Consider the following 17046-nt stretch of genomic DNA (forward strand, 5'->3'; position numbering starts at 1 on the left):
TTATTTATAACTCGAAGACTAATCTATACTATAAATGTTGCTCAACAGTTGTTCACCTCTCTCCACGTGTCCCTGAGTTTAAAAAATTGCCCGCCTAACCAATTTTATACCGCCTTAAACCGATTTCTTAAAAAACTCAACTTACTTAAGATTCAGAATCGGGCCCAAACAGGCCCAACAGGAAGGTATCGAACTCAGTAATTCGATAAGGGCCACATCTTGGATGAGAATTATAAATTTTATATCATCAAAAAGAAATCGAAAAAAATATAAATATTTTATACAAAAAATATTAATAGTAGACATAAAATTCAATAGTAGTTATTAAAATATAAATTAAAACAAGATTCGCGCATATGCGCAAGTTCTCTCCTAGTTAATATAAATCGTGCCCAATATCAAGCCATTTTAGAGTGGATCGCTTGCTACGGGCCCACAGTATGGATGGGTTACTATTAATTTTAAAGAAGATGAAGACTCTTACTTATAGTGCAGCCTCCCCTTCCCAAGTATCCAAGTTTGTCGATGTGGGAAACAAAATGTTCTAAAGTTTGAAATCCTAAACCCTTTCCATTTCTCCTACCCGTAGAGCTCGAATTCAATATCAATGGCGAACGACCAGGAGATGAGTGGATGGACTGATCTTCTCCATTCGTCGACAAAGCTTCTCGAGCAAGCGGTCCCTTCGGCTCAGTTTCCTCCTCTTCAGGTTCTTTTTCTCACCACTACTCTTTTCGCTTTCGATTATCCATCGTAAATAAATATTTCTTTTCGATTGTGGTTCTGTGCATCTTTTTCTTGATGAGCTTGATTCGTAAATGATAACCGTGTGGTTTTTTTAGAGGAATTTGGATTAATTGGAAGCATTGTCGAGGAAACTTAAGGCTAAAACCCTAAGAAGCGAAGCTCCTTCACAGTCTATTGCTGCCACTAGGTACTCTTTTCACCATTTTTTTAATCCATTTTTCGTGCGTTGAAGTCTAACGGATTGACTGTGGCCGAGAATCTAAAACTGGTTACTCAATTTTAGGCATTAAAGAATTTTAGGGTGCAAGGCCTAAGTCAGGTCCCGAAGAGCCAACCACTGTAGAATTTTCTGGTCGGTCTTTTCAGAAAGTGGATAAAGCTTTCATAAGAGAAGGTGGTAGATATGCAACTGAGTGATGATTTTATTAAGTCTTTATTTTTTCATTGGATGCGCAGACTACTTGCACGAGAGGGAATCAATGCAGAGCAATTGTCTCATGATCTAAGGTCATTCGAGTTGAAGGTGAGCATTTTATTAGTCTTCTCTCTCTATCCCCTAGCTTATGCTTCTCTGTGTTTGGGTAGGTCTCCTATATGTATATTTTGGCTTCAACCAGATACTTATTCAGTTTACTGTTAACTTTTTTGCTTTTACAAGTATAAGACTCATATTTTTGTTTGCTTACTTATCTGCAAGATTCTCACATACTTTTCTACTTTCATTTTACTCAGCTACTGAACGACCCTTGCCTAATTTGTTTTTCTTTTTCATTGGGTTAACAGACGACATTTGAGGATGTATTCCCTGCCGAGACAACGAGTGTTGAAGAATACTTGCAACATGTATTCTATCGTTGAAAATGGCCTATTTTAGAATACGGATAAATCTGTTTTGGAGTAACTGATCGTTCTATATGCATTCTTCATGTCTCTAGGTTCATGAAATGGCAATGGTATCGGCTATACAAGAGGCCCAAAAGGATAATGTTCGAAGCTTTAATGATTATATGTTGAAAGTATTAGAGGTCGGTATTCTGACTGCTATCAATTTTTTTGACTTGATTTCCATTTTACTTATATTCGTCGTATCTTTTTCCTATAATCATTGCAGTCTAATGCTTGTAGAGTATATCTATCTCGCCTTTTGTTTCTTCTCATTATGTATTTTCAAACAAAGATGTGAAAATGATATTGGCATGTGACCGTAATTGTGAAACGAAGGAGTATTTTCTTTATCCATACAAATGTATATGGATTGTGAATTGGAAACTCTTGACGTAGGATTCGTTAGAAGCTGGTTGAGTGCTTATTGCAAATTAAAAAGATTCGTTAGAAGCTGGTTGAGTCCTTTCTCACATAGTCAATGTGAAATCTTCTTCTAGCAGGAGGACTGTAGAAAAGAAAAGCGTGACTTTCTTCAAAGTCTTAGCAAAATCTCAATGATACCTAAGACCAAGATGATCGAGACAAGCAGAGACACTCATGGTGGTCAACTAGTGCCTGTGGCATTGAGTCCTCAAGGAAGATCCATCGTAATGGTCAAAATGGTCGTTAATTCGTCGTAATAGGGCCATTACGACGGACTACCGACGATTTCAAAATCGTCGTAAAGTCATCGTCGTAATAGACAAATCGTCGTATAATATACGACGATTTTGTTTCGTCGTAACGTCGAGGCAAACAAAATCGTCGTAAATGCGTCGTACAGTTTACAACAAGTTTACATCGAATTGCGTCGACTTGGTCTTCGCCTAGACCATCGTTAAGTGGTCGTTAATGGTCGACGTAAGATCGTCGTAAAATGTACGACGCATAAATCGTCGTAAATCAATCGTAAAGTATTTCTTCATTTCGTCGTAACTTTCGGACGTATAATCGTCGTATTTGTCGTCTTTGAATAAATGTACGACGAAATTACGACAGTTTGAATAAATCGATTACGACGATTATACGACGTTTAATATAATTGAAAATTAAAAAAAAAAATTCGAATTAAAATTTAAATAAAAAAAAATAATTTACAATTTAAAATTTATGAAAATTTGATTAAAATTAATTGTAATTTACAAAAAAACCCTACAGATCTAAATGTAAATCTAAATCGTCGATCCCGTTGATCCCGTCACCGCCTCCTCCCCATCGTCTTGGACGTGTTTCTTGCCGGGTCTTCGGTTTGATGGTTCCGCCGGCGCCTGATCTCCGGCTCTAGGAGGCTCAACCCCGAGAGATCGGAACATCTCCTCGTCCATCTGCACCGGCGGTTGAGTCCTAGTAGATGACCCGACGGCAGACGATCCGACAACCCCATTTAGCCCGCAGCTTGTCCAACTGCGCCATGAGTACTGGGTTGCCGGCTCCCATGATCTCGAAAAGACCGTAGAGCTGGTCGATCCTCGTCTCGTACCGGGTCCGCATCTGATCGATCTCCTGGCGGATAACCGGATCCGGGACCCGGACGTGACCAGTCGCCGTAGCTCTCGGGGTATCACGGATGGACCCCATCCCTAATACCCGCCCCTTTTTCTTTGGGGCAACCTACAAACATATAAAAACATTATGGTTAGAAATATAATTTAAAACTAAAGTTACATTAATTAAAAATAGTAATTAAAATTAATTACGTACCTCTTCGTAGATCTGGTACATCTCCGCCACCGTCAGCGCCGGGGTCGATTTGACCGAGCTACCTCCGGGAGACGTTTGACGCGCCTGCTGAGTCAGCTGTGTCTGTCGCTCCTCGATCGCCGCACAGGCGGCGTTGTAGATCTCCTCCGCCCGAGGATCCGTGAATTCGCCGTTACGCTTTTTATGCGTCCCGGCGAAAACCTTCGTCATCGGAGGAAGTTCTCCTCCGTTATCTTCGACCTACAAAATAAAAATGAAAAAATTAATTATTATCAAGAAATAAGAGTTTATTAGTTGAAAAAAAATTAATGATTTTAATTTAGTTACCATCATAAGCCGTCTTCCCGCAAAAGGAATCTGGCCGGAAGTGTGCGGGACGTTCTTCTTATTTCCCGCATCGTCAGTAGCGTTCCTGAAAAATATTTTGATTAGAATCTATTAAAAGGAAAAAAAAAATGTAAATATTATTGAAATTAACTACGACTTACCTAGATCCGGAACACTTGGCGGCCGTAGTTTGGTTGTGCGGATCCAACCAGTATTGGACAAGGCCCCGCCAGACGGTAATGGACATAGGCGCCGGCTTGGCCTTGTCGCCGTCGACCTCCCACTTCCGTTTCCAGTCAGAAACGGTGTTGTTGAGGCGGTATTTGACATTCTCCTTGAAGACCGTCTCCACACGTCCGTGTGCGGATGTTTCCCAATGCCAGTTTTGCTAGGAAAAAAAAGAAGTTAGTAATTATTGTAAAAAGTTAAAATTTAAAATTAAAATTAAAGGAAATGGTAAATTACTTACCGCAAAACACTTGAACCAAGTGTCAAGTGTGGCCTGATCCAACTTCTTCCAGTCGGTCGTAAACCTAGTCAAATGGAAAGAGAAATAGTTAATTAATATCAAATATATAAGACTAAATATTAATTAATTTAAAAATATTGTTGGCAAAAATTTACGTACCAAAAGGTGCCGGGGGCTCGATCCGGGTCGAGTTTGTTCATGGTCCCACGACCGGGTTGCGCCAGAAGATCCTGTACCGTAAACTGGGCATACGGTACAGGCGGGATAGGATCAGCCTCTGGCTCGGCCTGTGCGGGAGCCGCTGGTTCGGCTGGTGGTGGTGGAGGCGGTGGCAGCTGCGGAACAACGACCGGTTGGGAAACCGTCCGTTGTGTTCCCGAGGACTCCGGGGTGGCTGAGCCGGTCACCGAGGTAGACGGGGCCATACCGTCAGAATCGACGAGCTGTCGGTAGTGAAATCTTTTAGCCCGAGGAGCCATCGAGACAGAATCTACAAAATTAAAACAAATTTGTTACTAATTTTCAAAAAAAATTTATTAAAATTTACAAAATCCGGGCCTATCTAAATTCCGAAACCTAAATCTAAATTCCGAACCTAAATCTAAATTCCGAACCTAAATTTAAAATAATATGTAATGAAATTCATTTAAAAAAATACTTACAGATTAATTGGCTGGAGAGTAGGGAGAGAAGGAGAGATTTTTTTTTAGAGAGATAGAGAGATTTCTAGAGAGAGAGGGTTTGAGAGGAATGAGCGACGAATGAAAAAATCTCGCGTCCCTTATATAGATTTTGTGATCGTCGTAAAACCGTCGTAACTTTACGACGGTTTTACGACGATTTGGTTGTATAACAGTCGGTCCACTGCATAACACGACACGTGTCGTGACGTCGTCGTCGTACAGTCGTCGTAACTGTACGACGGTTTTACAACGAGTAATCCAATATCGTCGTAAAACTGTCATAAAGACTAAACTTTTATAACCTCGTACCTCGGATCAAGAGCCTATCCGGTTCAAACGTTACGACGGTTGTACGACGATTTTGGGTTTAATCGTCGTAAGACCGTCGTAAATTTACGATTATATTACGACGGTTTTACGATGTTTTTTAAAAAGGTGAGTAAACCCTAAATCTTATAAATGTGATATTGCATAAAGAACAATGCAGAGGTTATTGTATCCTAACATATAATAAAAGGTTTACAACTTTGCAAGTATGATGGATTTATGACATGAGATAGTAAAAAATGAAATTCCGTAATCAAATATATAACCTTTCACTTAACATTTACGAAAACATGCATGAACTTGTAAATATGTATGTTTTTTTTCAAATTTTTAATTTTGATCAGATTGATAGCATTTCATATAAAATAAGATAACCAATCAAAAACAATTGTGAAATACCTTACAACCAATAAGATAAGATTCAAATTCTTGGATTTCAACATTACGACGGTTTTACGACGAAATAGTGTACTCGTCGTAAAACCGTCGTAACGTTACAACGAAATTACGATGGTTCGTCGTAAAGACGTCGTAATGTTGAAACCCTATTCATTTAGGGCTTAAAACCTAGACTTAGGGTTTAGGGTTTAGACAAACCGTCGTAAAACCGTCGTAAAATCGAATTATATGGTTTTAAAAAAATTCAAACAAACAAAGTTGCATAAACAAACAAACAAACAAACAAATAACAAACATTCACTAAATACAATGCATGAAACTCAATCAGATTCATCTTCCTCTATTACTTCATCACCATCACCGTCTTCTTCCGCCAAATCGTCATCATCGGTTTCAGCAAACTCATCATCACCTTCTTCTTCTGTATCATCGGGAAGATCTTCAAGTTGCCTGTTCCGAGGGTCTATTAAGAAAATCTCCTCATCAACATCTCGTTCAGACAGATCTACGCAAGTTTCCTGATGAAGTGGAACACCCTAAACCTGTTGTACCGTCGTGATTTGTTCACGTCAACAACTCCAAACTTGTTTAGACGTACCCCTCGTCCAACAGTTGGATCAAACCAATCACATTTGAAGAGAACAATTTTCAGCCTTAACAATCCAGGATACTCTACTTCAATTATTTCTTGCACAACTCCATAAAAATCGATTTCACCCCTCACACAAACTCCATAGTTTGTTGTCGCCCGCATTGCACCGTGACGATATGTGTGAAAAACATAGCCCCGAGTGAATTACATTGAGGCTGTAGTTATTTTTGCCATCGGACCTAGTAGTAACTCATGGAACCATGTTGGAAATTCATCCGGGTCATTCGGGTCCACCTAATAAGAAAAAAAATCCGCTTTGATATCTTGATTTCGATATATAGCAAATTAAAGTAGTACTCTTTTTAATTAAAATTTTATACGTACTTGCCCTTTTAACCACTGGGCATAGTGTTGATCTTTACGATCATTGATTTCAGTTTCAGAAACCCCAGATATGCATTCTTTAACCTCATCAACAAATGTGCTGAGAAAAACAACAAATAGTTATTAATACTGACAACTCATATAAAGATATTATTAATTAAAAAGGTACCTTTCATACGATGATAACTCTTCACAATTTAACAGGATATACGTATGTGCACTGTGATAATCTTTTTCATTGGACCACCAAACATCTTTTAGTTTTCCACTAAGACGTCCGATCGGCAAGAATATGTCAGGTACACCTTCAACGGCATATGTAAGGCCAACTCCTCCATCATCATATCGACGAGTAGCTCTTTTGCGTCTTCGTACTTTCGGTGCAAAATAGTATGAAGTGAAGTGTGAAGTTTCTTGCGTTAAGCTTCCCGCCACAATTGAGCCTTCCACTTTAGCTAGATTTTTGGCTTTGCCTTTAAGATGCTTCATGAAACGCTCGAACGGATCCACCTGTACTGAACGGGTCCACCGAGCTCTGCTTCGTATGGGAGATGAACAGGAAGATGTTCCATAACATCAAAAAATGATGGTGGGAAGATCTTTTCCAAATTGCACAACAAGATTGGAATATTCAATGCCAGTTGTGATATTACATCAACTGATAATGTTCGTGTACTAAGATCCCGAAAAAAGCACCAATGCCTCCAATAGCTTCATGGACGTTTTTGGGCAAGAGTTCAGCAAATGCAAATGGAAATAATCGTTGCATAAAGACATGGCAGTCATGGGTTTTCATCCCAGCAAACTTTACCCCCTTCTCAACAGATTTGGAAAGATTAGAGACATACCCATCAGGAAATTTAACGTTAGAAGAAACCAATCTGAACAATGCTGACTTTTGATCTGCACTCAACCAAAATACAGGAACTGGTGCTTTCCCGTTTCTCAGTAGATGCAACTCACTTCTGTTGCATAAATCAGGCAAGTCCAATCTTGATTTACCATTGTCTTTTGTTCTTCCTGCTACGTTCATAACTGTATGCATGATGTTATCAAAAAAATTTTTTTCAATGTGCATGACATCAAGATTGTGTCTGAGCAGATGATCTTTCCAATAAGGTAGTTGCCAGAAAAGTTTTTTCCAATGTGCATGACATCAAAACTTTTCTTGTGCCAATTATGATGAACTCCATAACCTTCAGGCATATTTGCAGGAGTGTGCCAGTTTCCCCCACGAGTTACTGTTTCTTCTGCCCTCCAATGATCTATTTGCGCCTATATATCAGCTCCTGTTAAATTAACGGGTGGAGGGACACGTACACTTTTGTTCTTCAAAAATAACCTCTTGTTCCTCCGATATGGATGGTTATCCGGTAAAAACCTCCTGTGACAATCAAACCAACAAGTTTTTCTACCATATTTTAGCTGAAACGCATCAGTTCGATGAAGACAATAAGGACAAGATAGCCTCCCATGTGTAGTCCATCCTGATAGCATACCGTAAGCGGGGAAATCGCTTATTGTCCACATAAGCACAGCCCGCATAGTAAAAATTTTCCTCGTAGAACAGTCATATGTACGAACGCCAGTATACCATAACTGATTCAACTCATGTATGAGTGGCTGAAGAAATACATCGAGAGCTCGCTTCGGATGATTTGGACCTGGAACCAAAATACTTAGGAAAAGAAATTCCCTTTGCATGCACAAATCTGGAGGAAGGTTATAAGGAGTTAGGATTACTGGCCATAATGAATATTGTCTACCAGACATACCAAATGGACTAAAACCATCAGTGCACAGACCAAGATAGACATTCCTTTTGAACTTAGCAAAATCTGGGTATACCATATTGAAGTGTTTCCATGCCTTTGCATCTGATGGATGAACAACTTCTCCATCTACTTGTGTATGTTCCGCATGTCATCTCATTGATGCAGCTGTCCTTTCAGATTGATAAAGCCGTTTTAACCTATCAGTTATAGGGAGATACTACATACGTTGGTACGGTATCCTTTTACGCCCACCAGTTTGAGGCTTGTATCTTGGTTTATGGCAAAATTGACATTCCTCCAGCTGATCATCGTCTTTCCAAAAAATCATACAATTGTCAACACATACATCTATCATCTCAGAAGGTATACCAAGACTAAAACAACTTCTGAATTTCGTAGTATGTTCCCGCTGCCAAGTTATCCTCCGGTAGATACTCCTTCAGAAGATCAGCCCAATCATCCATGCAAACCTCAGCCAGGTTATGATCTGTTTTAATCGACATCATCCTAGCTGCCAACGATAATTTGGACAAGCCTTCTCTACATCCTTCGTAGATTGGCTGATTAGCATTGTCTAACAAATCATAAAATCGTTTGGCATCTACATTAGGTTCCTCAACAGCATTACTCGTATGCGTTTCATGAAATGCATCAATCACCATTTCATGCATCCTATCATGATCTACACTTTGGTCATATTGATACTGATTAGGCTGATGACCATAATTCGATTCATCAATATCAACATGACTTTGATAGTTACTACTACTACCAGCATTCCCATGAGTATTACTGCCATATCCTTCTCCATGTAGATACCAAACAAAATATTGCGGCATAAACCCTCTATTTAATAAATGCGTCCACACGGTTTTGGTTAGTGTATACCTCGTATTCTTGCATTTCAAACAAGGACAAAACATCTTCCCACTATCTTTCGTTCTCTCCATATTTGTAGTCTGATACATAAATATTTCTAACCCGTTCTTGAACTCTTCTGTCGACGCCCCATCTGAATCTTTACGCATATACATCCAACTTCTTAGCTCGTATATAGACATCTTGAAAATAAACTCAAAATACTATCTCTTTTTATTGATTAGACAATAAAGGAGGTGGTCTCTTGTGTCACGTCTAGCCACGTGAATGAAGTAAATTAACCTTATAATATTATTACTTCTTTGATTCAAAGTAATATAACTCTTAATTCAGGTTTTCAGCAATGGACAACCCAATATATAAGGATTTACAACACTATACTAAAATTTAGGAGACCTACAATGGGTCTCCAAGATGAAGATGCTCTTATGTTTGAATGATGATGTGTTGTGATTGAATGAAGGAATGAAGATCTATTTATAGGAAAATTTCGGGCTTTACAACGCTTTTACGACGACTTTTTACGACGGTTTTACATTCAACAATAATATTACAATGAGTTTACGACGATTTTGAGATAAAATTTTTCATCTACAATTGTTAGGTAAACATGTTTTAAATGTTTTTCACCTAACTCCTTTTTCGACGTACAATCGTCGTAATATGTACATCGAAATGTAGTCGTCGTATATTCGTCGTAATTTACATTTACTAGTAAATCTCTCGTGATCGATGTATAATCGTCGTAATTCGTCGTAAATTGTACGTCGAGTTTACGACGATTTTTATATACGACGGTTTTACGACGGTTTTTAAATTAGACGTAAAATCGTCGTAAAATCGTTGTAAATTTGCGACGATTTATAAACCGTCGTAATGGACCGTTGGAAAACGATTGTTTTCTTGTAGTGTCTTCAAAGCCTGGAACAGAACTTGCGTCTCTGGCTCAAAAACCAATTCATGAGAAGAAAGCATATGTCTATGCAGAGGTTGTGAAGAAACTAAATTCTTCAAGAGAACGAGGCTTGCCATTCATGGTATGGTCTTCCTGTACCTCTTTGATTGCATTTTAAACGACGTCCTGTTTGATAATTGCAACTGAAGATTATGCATTTCCTTTATTGCTTTCAGAAGTCCAGCTGGATTGCTTAAGAATTATGTACATGCTACACCTTATGATGATGACTGCTTTTAGTGCAGCGTTAATTTACCCTCGTTGACTATCTACTGATTTGTTTGGCTTCTTCCCTACTAATTTCCCATTCATGCATTTTATAGCCTGCAATATCGTTCAAGGGTGCTTATGAAAGTCTAGGAATTGATTTGACTCATGGAAAATCAGTCAACATGCAGAAACTATGGCAACTTATTCAGGTGATCTTTTAATTGGAACTCTCATTTTATAACAAAAGGTACCTTTAAGGACTGTTCTTACATTTTCAAGGCCTTTAACAATCTGTAAAAATAGGCCATGACGGGTGAAGATTCAGCAGTACAACAGGGTGTTTCCAAGAGGATGTCCCTCGTGATAGGTGCAAGGCGCCACTTGGAATGTGGGCATGAGAAACATATAATGGATACAATTCAAAGTCATCCTACACAAGTACTTGTTTCTGTCTTGTATTTATTTTCCGTGTGCATGCTAACGCATGTAACATTTTTTTTGATGACGCATGTCACATTTTTCTTCATGCATTTATTTAAATAATAACTTCAAGAATGTCAACTGAAAAGGTGCCCTGATCTTTCAGTCTGAGTTCAACTGCGTTAATACTCATAACATCCCGTTTTTCTAATCTTGTTCTAGGCTGCTCTTGGTGGATCTGTTGGAAATTTGCAAAGAATTCGTGCTTTTCTTCGGGTTAGTGCGATAGAATAGAGCTTAACACAAAGCATATATACACAGTAATTTTTTTTTACTGGCAATCATATACATTGAGTTGTTTGCTTCCTTGATTCTGTTTTTGAATACTGTGCAGATTCGTCTAAGGGATAATGGGATTTTAAATTTTGATTCAGGTGATGCGTGTCGGCAACCTCCTTTTGATACTACTTGGCAGCAGGTTTCGCATAATTTTTCCTCATGCTTAGAATTCTCACCATTATCCTGGACAATTAAGTTGAACTACAAAATATTTTCGTTGCTGTTCCACACAAAAGATTGATCAAATATATTTCTATAATCACAGATATATTTTTGCTTGAGAAGTGGTTATTATGAGGAGGCTAGAAAAATTGTCCAATCATCTCGGTCATCTCAACAACAGTTTGCTCCTCTGGTATATTTGCAGGTCTTAGTTACCTACGTTCAAATTCCGGAGTCATGGTTTGATTTGCTTTTTTTTTTGGCAGCTTACATAATGGATTACCGCAGGTGGTATTGTGGCTGCAAATAACGCCGCTATTGCTTCTGAAGAATGTGAGAAATTGCTTAGGTTGGGTGATCGGTTGGGCCAAACAACATATGACAAGAAGAAGCTCCTACTCTACACTATCATATCTGGTTCCCGAAGGCAAATTGATCGCATCTTGAGGGATTTTTCGACGCTTTTTAACACAATAGAAGATTTTCTCTGGTTCAAGTTATCTTGCATACGTGACGTTGCTAGTGGATCTTCATCTGTGGTCTTCAATGATGGGCTAGTTCCTTACAGTTTATATGATCTTCAGGCTTATCTTAATAAGTTTGAGCCTTCTTATTACACTAAGAATGGCAAAGACCCTCTAGTATACCCTTATGTTCTGCTTCTTAGCATTCAGTTACTACCAGCGATCATGCACATGTCCACAGAAGCAGGCGATGAAGGTTTCAACATTGATGCTGTCCATATGGCTATTTCTCTAGTGGACCATTCTGTTCTATCTGAAGGATCTGGGACTGGGCACAAACTAAGCGTGATGGATGCTAATGCCGAGGCATCTAGCATGATTAGGCAATATGGGTCGATGTATTTGCATCATGGTGATCTGCAGATGACGCTGGAATACTATGCACAAGCTGCTATTGCGGTAGGTGGGGGACAACTAGCTTGGTCCGGAAGAAGTAATGTGGATCAACAAAGGCAAAGGAACTTGATGTTGAAGCAACTACTGACTGAGATTTTATTACGAGAAGGAGGTATAAACTTTATGCTTGGTGGTAGAGGTTCTGGTGAAGAAGGCGAGCTTTGGAAGATTTCTTCCTGATTCAAAATTGAGGCAGCAGTTCTTGATCGAAGCTGCGCATCAATGTCAAGAAGCTGGGTTATACGACAAAGTAAGTAGCTTTCTGATCATAACTGAAACATGCTTGGTAAACTATCGATTGGTTTTTTGTTCAAATGAAGTGATTTTACATACCAATCATTTATTTCTTTCACCATGTTTCAATCTCTTACTGTTTACTGTCCAATGCAGTGTATAGAAATACAGAAGAGAGTTGGTGCCTATTCGGCTGCCTTGGAAACAATAAACAAGTGTCTATCTGAAGCCATCTGCTCCCTTATCCGTGGAAGGTCAGATGGCGAAAGCCGAACAGCGGGACTCATTCTCTCAGCAAACGATATTCTTGAGTCCTACAAATACTACTCTGAAGTCGGGTAAATTTCAGACTCTAACAAACGCATTTATTTACTTGTCTTAATTTTTTTTTTAATAGTTGAATAAGGAGTTTCTCACTACAAGTGTCACGCTCTTGTATGCACCAGTATCCAGGAAAGAGATCGGGTCATGAAACAAGAAACAATACTTCGAGAGCTTGAGTCAATATTGTCGATCCACAAGTTGGCCAGACTAGGCAATCATCTAGACGCCTTGAGAGAAGTGGTGAAGCTCCCGTTCCTTCATCTCGATCCGAGACTATCTGACACAAACCCGGACGAGTTCCAGAGAGCATCCTCTTACTTCCAGACTTGTGTCCCTGATTTACTGAAGGTTGTTCTGACTTGTCTGGACAACGTACCCGACACTGATGGATCGATCCGGGCCATGAGATCTAAGGTACATCATTAACTGTTAATGCATACATATATGGTGATCATGAGAGATCATGATATGGTTTCTTTTGCAGATTGCCAGGTTTCTTGCAAGCAACACACACCAGAACTGGCCTCGAGACTTGTATGAGAAGGTGGCTCGAAGCTTTTGAATTTAAGAATCTCTAATTATATTTTGGATTTTAAGAAGATCTTGTAAGAAGCTGTTGAACCCAGTTTTGTTACTCAACATAAAAGCAAAATTTTTTCTTGGCTCAAAAGTATTTTATAGCAAGACCAAAATCTTAACTCAGAGATAATCACACAAAATCCAAGGATCGTATGTTAGGTTCTAAAGCATCATAATCCAAAACAATAACAAACGAAAAGCATATATCAGTTCTGACTCTTTTAAGCATCGACATGAAAAAAACGTTTGTAAGCTGATCATTTACCCATTTTGTGACTCGTATTGGTAACTAGCTTCAGTGGGTTTTAGCAGAAGCTGTCTCAAAATTCCTCATCCTGTCACAATGTGGCGTTTCGCGAACAAATCCCCATTGTTTCCTCTGCAGCTCATACCTACAATTCTGACTAAGTATAGACACATAATCTCTCTCAACTTGTTCTTCAAGTGTCTGTCGATCGTAGCTGTCTCGTGGGTAATCCTGCTCGAATTTGGACGATCTCACAAAGTAATTGACACCCTTCTGTGTGGTGAACTTGTAATGGTAAGGATAAGTTGAAGAAAGCGAGTAAACTGGTTGAGAAGAAGGTATGAAGTTGAGGAGAAGTATGAGTATCACAGGGAGAAGCTGGAGAAGTATACGAGCATTGAAACCTGCATCAGGAGCTTGATTAGTATTGGCTGTTCTATGACGAGTAGCTCCGAAATTGAATGTTCGAAACTGAGCAGTCGCAGGAGGCATTCCTCCTCCACCGAAGAAGCTTCTGAAAATCTCGTTAGGGTCGAATTCATCTTCGTAGTAGTATCCTCCATTGAACCCGTTACTCCTAGTAGATTGTCGTGGTTGATAGATTGGCTCATCGGATCCACTGACATCGTATTTCTTCCTAGCTTCCTCGTTGCTCAAGCATTGAAATGCCTTGGAGACGGATTTGAAAGCTTCCTCTGAGCCAGGAGCTGGATTCTTATCGGGATGTACCTTCAACGAGAGTTTCCTGTACGCTTTCCTCACATCGTCCACTGAACAATTGCTTTCAAGACCTAAGATCTCGTAATAATCTTTCTTCGATTTTATCTTTCTGACGACAGAGATCTGTTCTTCGGTGTATGACATTGAAGAAGACGATGAAGTCGTCGACGATCCGCGTTGGCGTAAAGAAGGCCGATCTGAAGAACTGGTCGAGTCTTTTGCGGCGGCAGATCCAGGCGATTTCCCAGACCCTGGTTCATGTGCCTGGTTATTGAGCTCAGATACGAGATCATCGATCGGGAGATCTGGATCAAGACGACGAGCTTTGGAGAGGAATTTCAAAGCTCGAGGTCGATCTCCGGCTTTGATCGCATCCTTGCAGATTTTCAGGCACTTCAACGCATCGTCTTTGTTTCCATCCATTTTTCCCTCAGGCAATCAAATCCCGAACGATGCCCTAGAAAACAACAGATTGAGAGAATCAAGAGAAGTAAAATACCGAGTGTCAAAGAAGGGAAACTCGATGATCATGAGACTGTCGAGAGGTATAGTGAGCCCCTTCGAATTTAGGGTTTCTCTTTCTCTCACCGATCGGATTTTCAGATTGGAATGTGGAAGAAATTTCAAGACGACTAATGGAGGACACTATTTGCTCTCGAGATAAAGACACAGTTCCAATGGTAAAATCTGAGATCAGCATACCAATGTCGGTACAAGGTACCCGACAAGCAACAATTTCCGGTTATCTTAAGTTTTAGCAATTTGGTCTGGTTTTCTTCCGGCTGTAATTTATTGATGCGTATAATCGAAACGGACCGGGTTCTTTAAAACCGGTTCGGTTCAATAGGATAGTGTTGCGACTGTTTTTGGTCTCAAAGAGAGAGTGAGCGAGGAGGGGATATGACTAATTCAATCTTCTGTTCTGAGCAGATTATTTGAACGCTCTGTTACTCAATAGTTGAAATTTGTTACAAATTGATTGTAGTATTTGCTTAGGCCAACTTACTGCTCAAACTAATTATAAATCCGACTTTTTTGGCAAATTAAAACTACATTCATATAAGCATATACAGATTTTGATGCTGTCCTTGGCTAGCTAATGTCAATCTTCTTCATCCTAATGCATCTTTCAGATTTATTAGCAAATTGTATGCCTTCAAAGATCATGCTTTCATACTCTGATGGTTCTTTACCATAAGACATTTTTGTTGGACAAATATGGAGACTGCAAGAGAATTATCTACTCTAGACATATAAGTCATTAGCTAATTTTTGATTTTCTCATTGGATATCTTCTTTCTTCATGGGCCTATGATTCTTAACTACAAAATGCATTGAATTAATACTTGATACCAAGTTGGACAGTTGAAGGTCTAACTAACTTCCCATTTTTAAGAAGGAGCAATATCAGTACTCAGACAGTCTTTAAAGCTGTGAGTTGTTCACTCCATATGCTCTCATCTCCTTCTCAGTCGTTTTTGTTTCCTGTAATCATGATGGCTTGAAATGATCATAATCACCCTAAGAGCCTCTTTTGCCATGACTCAGATTATATTACAAAGATAAACATTACTTTGATCCTATTCCTTTTAAAAAAAATCGATAAAATGTATGTATTCTTTCTCTTATATATATGGTCATGATATGGTTTTATATTTTTTTTAACAGAAATGTTAGAATATTGTCTATATTGTGTTTCTTGATTGTGTGAAATATTGTATGTGCTGCTTATTTACTTGAAGAAGGCCAACAAAGCAACATATCATGAACGAAAATATGAATAGAGGGGTGATATAAAAAAAAAAAATGAATAGAGGGGAGGGGTTTTTATTTCTGGCAGTGGCAGCCTTAATATCATATTATATAAATACATTCTTTTTGTGGTTAAAATATAAATACAAACTTTAAAGGGTTGTTATTATATTTTGTGTACATGATACTAGAATTTTTTCTTTTTTGGGTTTGTTAAAAGAAAGACTTGCTAATTCGGAGAAACTGAGTCAAACATGGATGGCAAGCAAATGGACAGCTATGAGGCCCCCATTAGTGATTAAATGCATTATTCTGACTATGGGCGTAAGCTTTTCTTTCATTAATAGTTTCAGTCTCACATTATACACTATTATAGATATATTTATGTGTTTTTAATTGACCAGCTTTCTGAATTCTCACTAGTTTTTCTTCTAATAATTGCTTATGACGTATGATTTTTTTTTTAAGTCTAAAGATGTCTGTTAGATCTGTTCTTTTTCATGGATTATTTAAAGGCACCAGATGTGTGATAAGTTGTTTTTCATTATTCATCCAAAAAAAAAAGTTTTTGTTTGTCAACTTGTTGTAAACCACATATATGTACAGAAAGCTAATTCGAAAAAATAGAGTTGAAGTCTTTCGAGCACGTTTTGTAGCCGTCTCATATATTATTTGTTGTAATTGTAACAAGTAGTCAATGTGCTTTATGGATTTTGCGTACGAAGAAAAAAATGCGTACATGAAGAAAAAAAATCTTGAATATTTGTTGGAACCCAATATTAATAAGCATTTGAACTTGTAATATTGAGTTTGTGTGTGAATAAGAAATGAAATTTAATAAGCAAATGGGCCTTATAAATTCATTTGAGATTTGGGTTTAGCCTATGGAAATGAAATGTTCTTATTGGCTATAACTAAAAGTGGAAGTTCAGTGGAAGTGTATTTGTCCCACATTGCTCATCAAGGAGAAAAATCTC

General features: G+C 38.6%; 2 protein-coding genes across 2 annotated transcripts; one reads left to right on the plus strand and one right to left on the minus strand.

The window, feature by feature from the left end:
- Window positions 1–607: 607 nt before the first annotated feature.
- LOC18019960 (nuclear pore complex protein NUP93B) lies at window positions 608–13333 on the plus strand. Its single transcript, XM_024157218.1, is given in 17 exon segments — window positions 608–709; window positions 843–934; window positions 1204–1270; window positions 1531–1590; window positions 1683–1772; window positions 2133–2279; window positions 10128–10244; window positions 10486–10581; window positions 10676–10810; window positions 11015–11068; window positions 11187–11270; window positions 11397–11486; window positions 11560–12375; window positions 12377–12463; window positions 12604–12785; window positions 12894–13185; window positions 13256–13333. Coding segments are annotated over 17 exon segments (2589 nt in total).
- Window positions 13334–13423: 90 nt separating this feature from the next.
- Window positions 13424–14949, minus strand: LOC18019961 (chaperone protein dnaJ 49). Its single transcript, XM_006402824.2, has one exon. The coding sequence runs from the start codon at window positions 14738–14740 to the stop codon at window positions 13646–13648; it is 1095 nt and encodes a 364-aa protein (XP_006402887.1). The 5' UTR covers window positions 14741–14949; the 3' UTR covers window positions 13424–13645.
- Window positions 14950–17046: the final 2097 nt, after the last annotated feature.

The sequence above is a fragment of the Eutrema salsugineum genome, unplaced genomic scaffold, assembly GCF_000478725.1.
Source record: "Eutrema salsugineum unplaced genomic scaffold, Eutsalg1_0 scaffold_19, whole genome shotgun sequence".
Taxonomy (NCBI): Eukaryota; Viridiplantae; Streptophyta; class Magnoliopsida; order Brassicales; family Brassicaceae; genus Eutrema; species Eutrema salsugineum.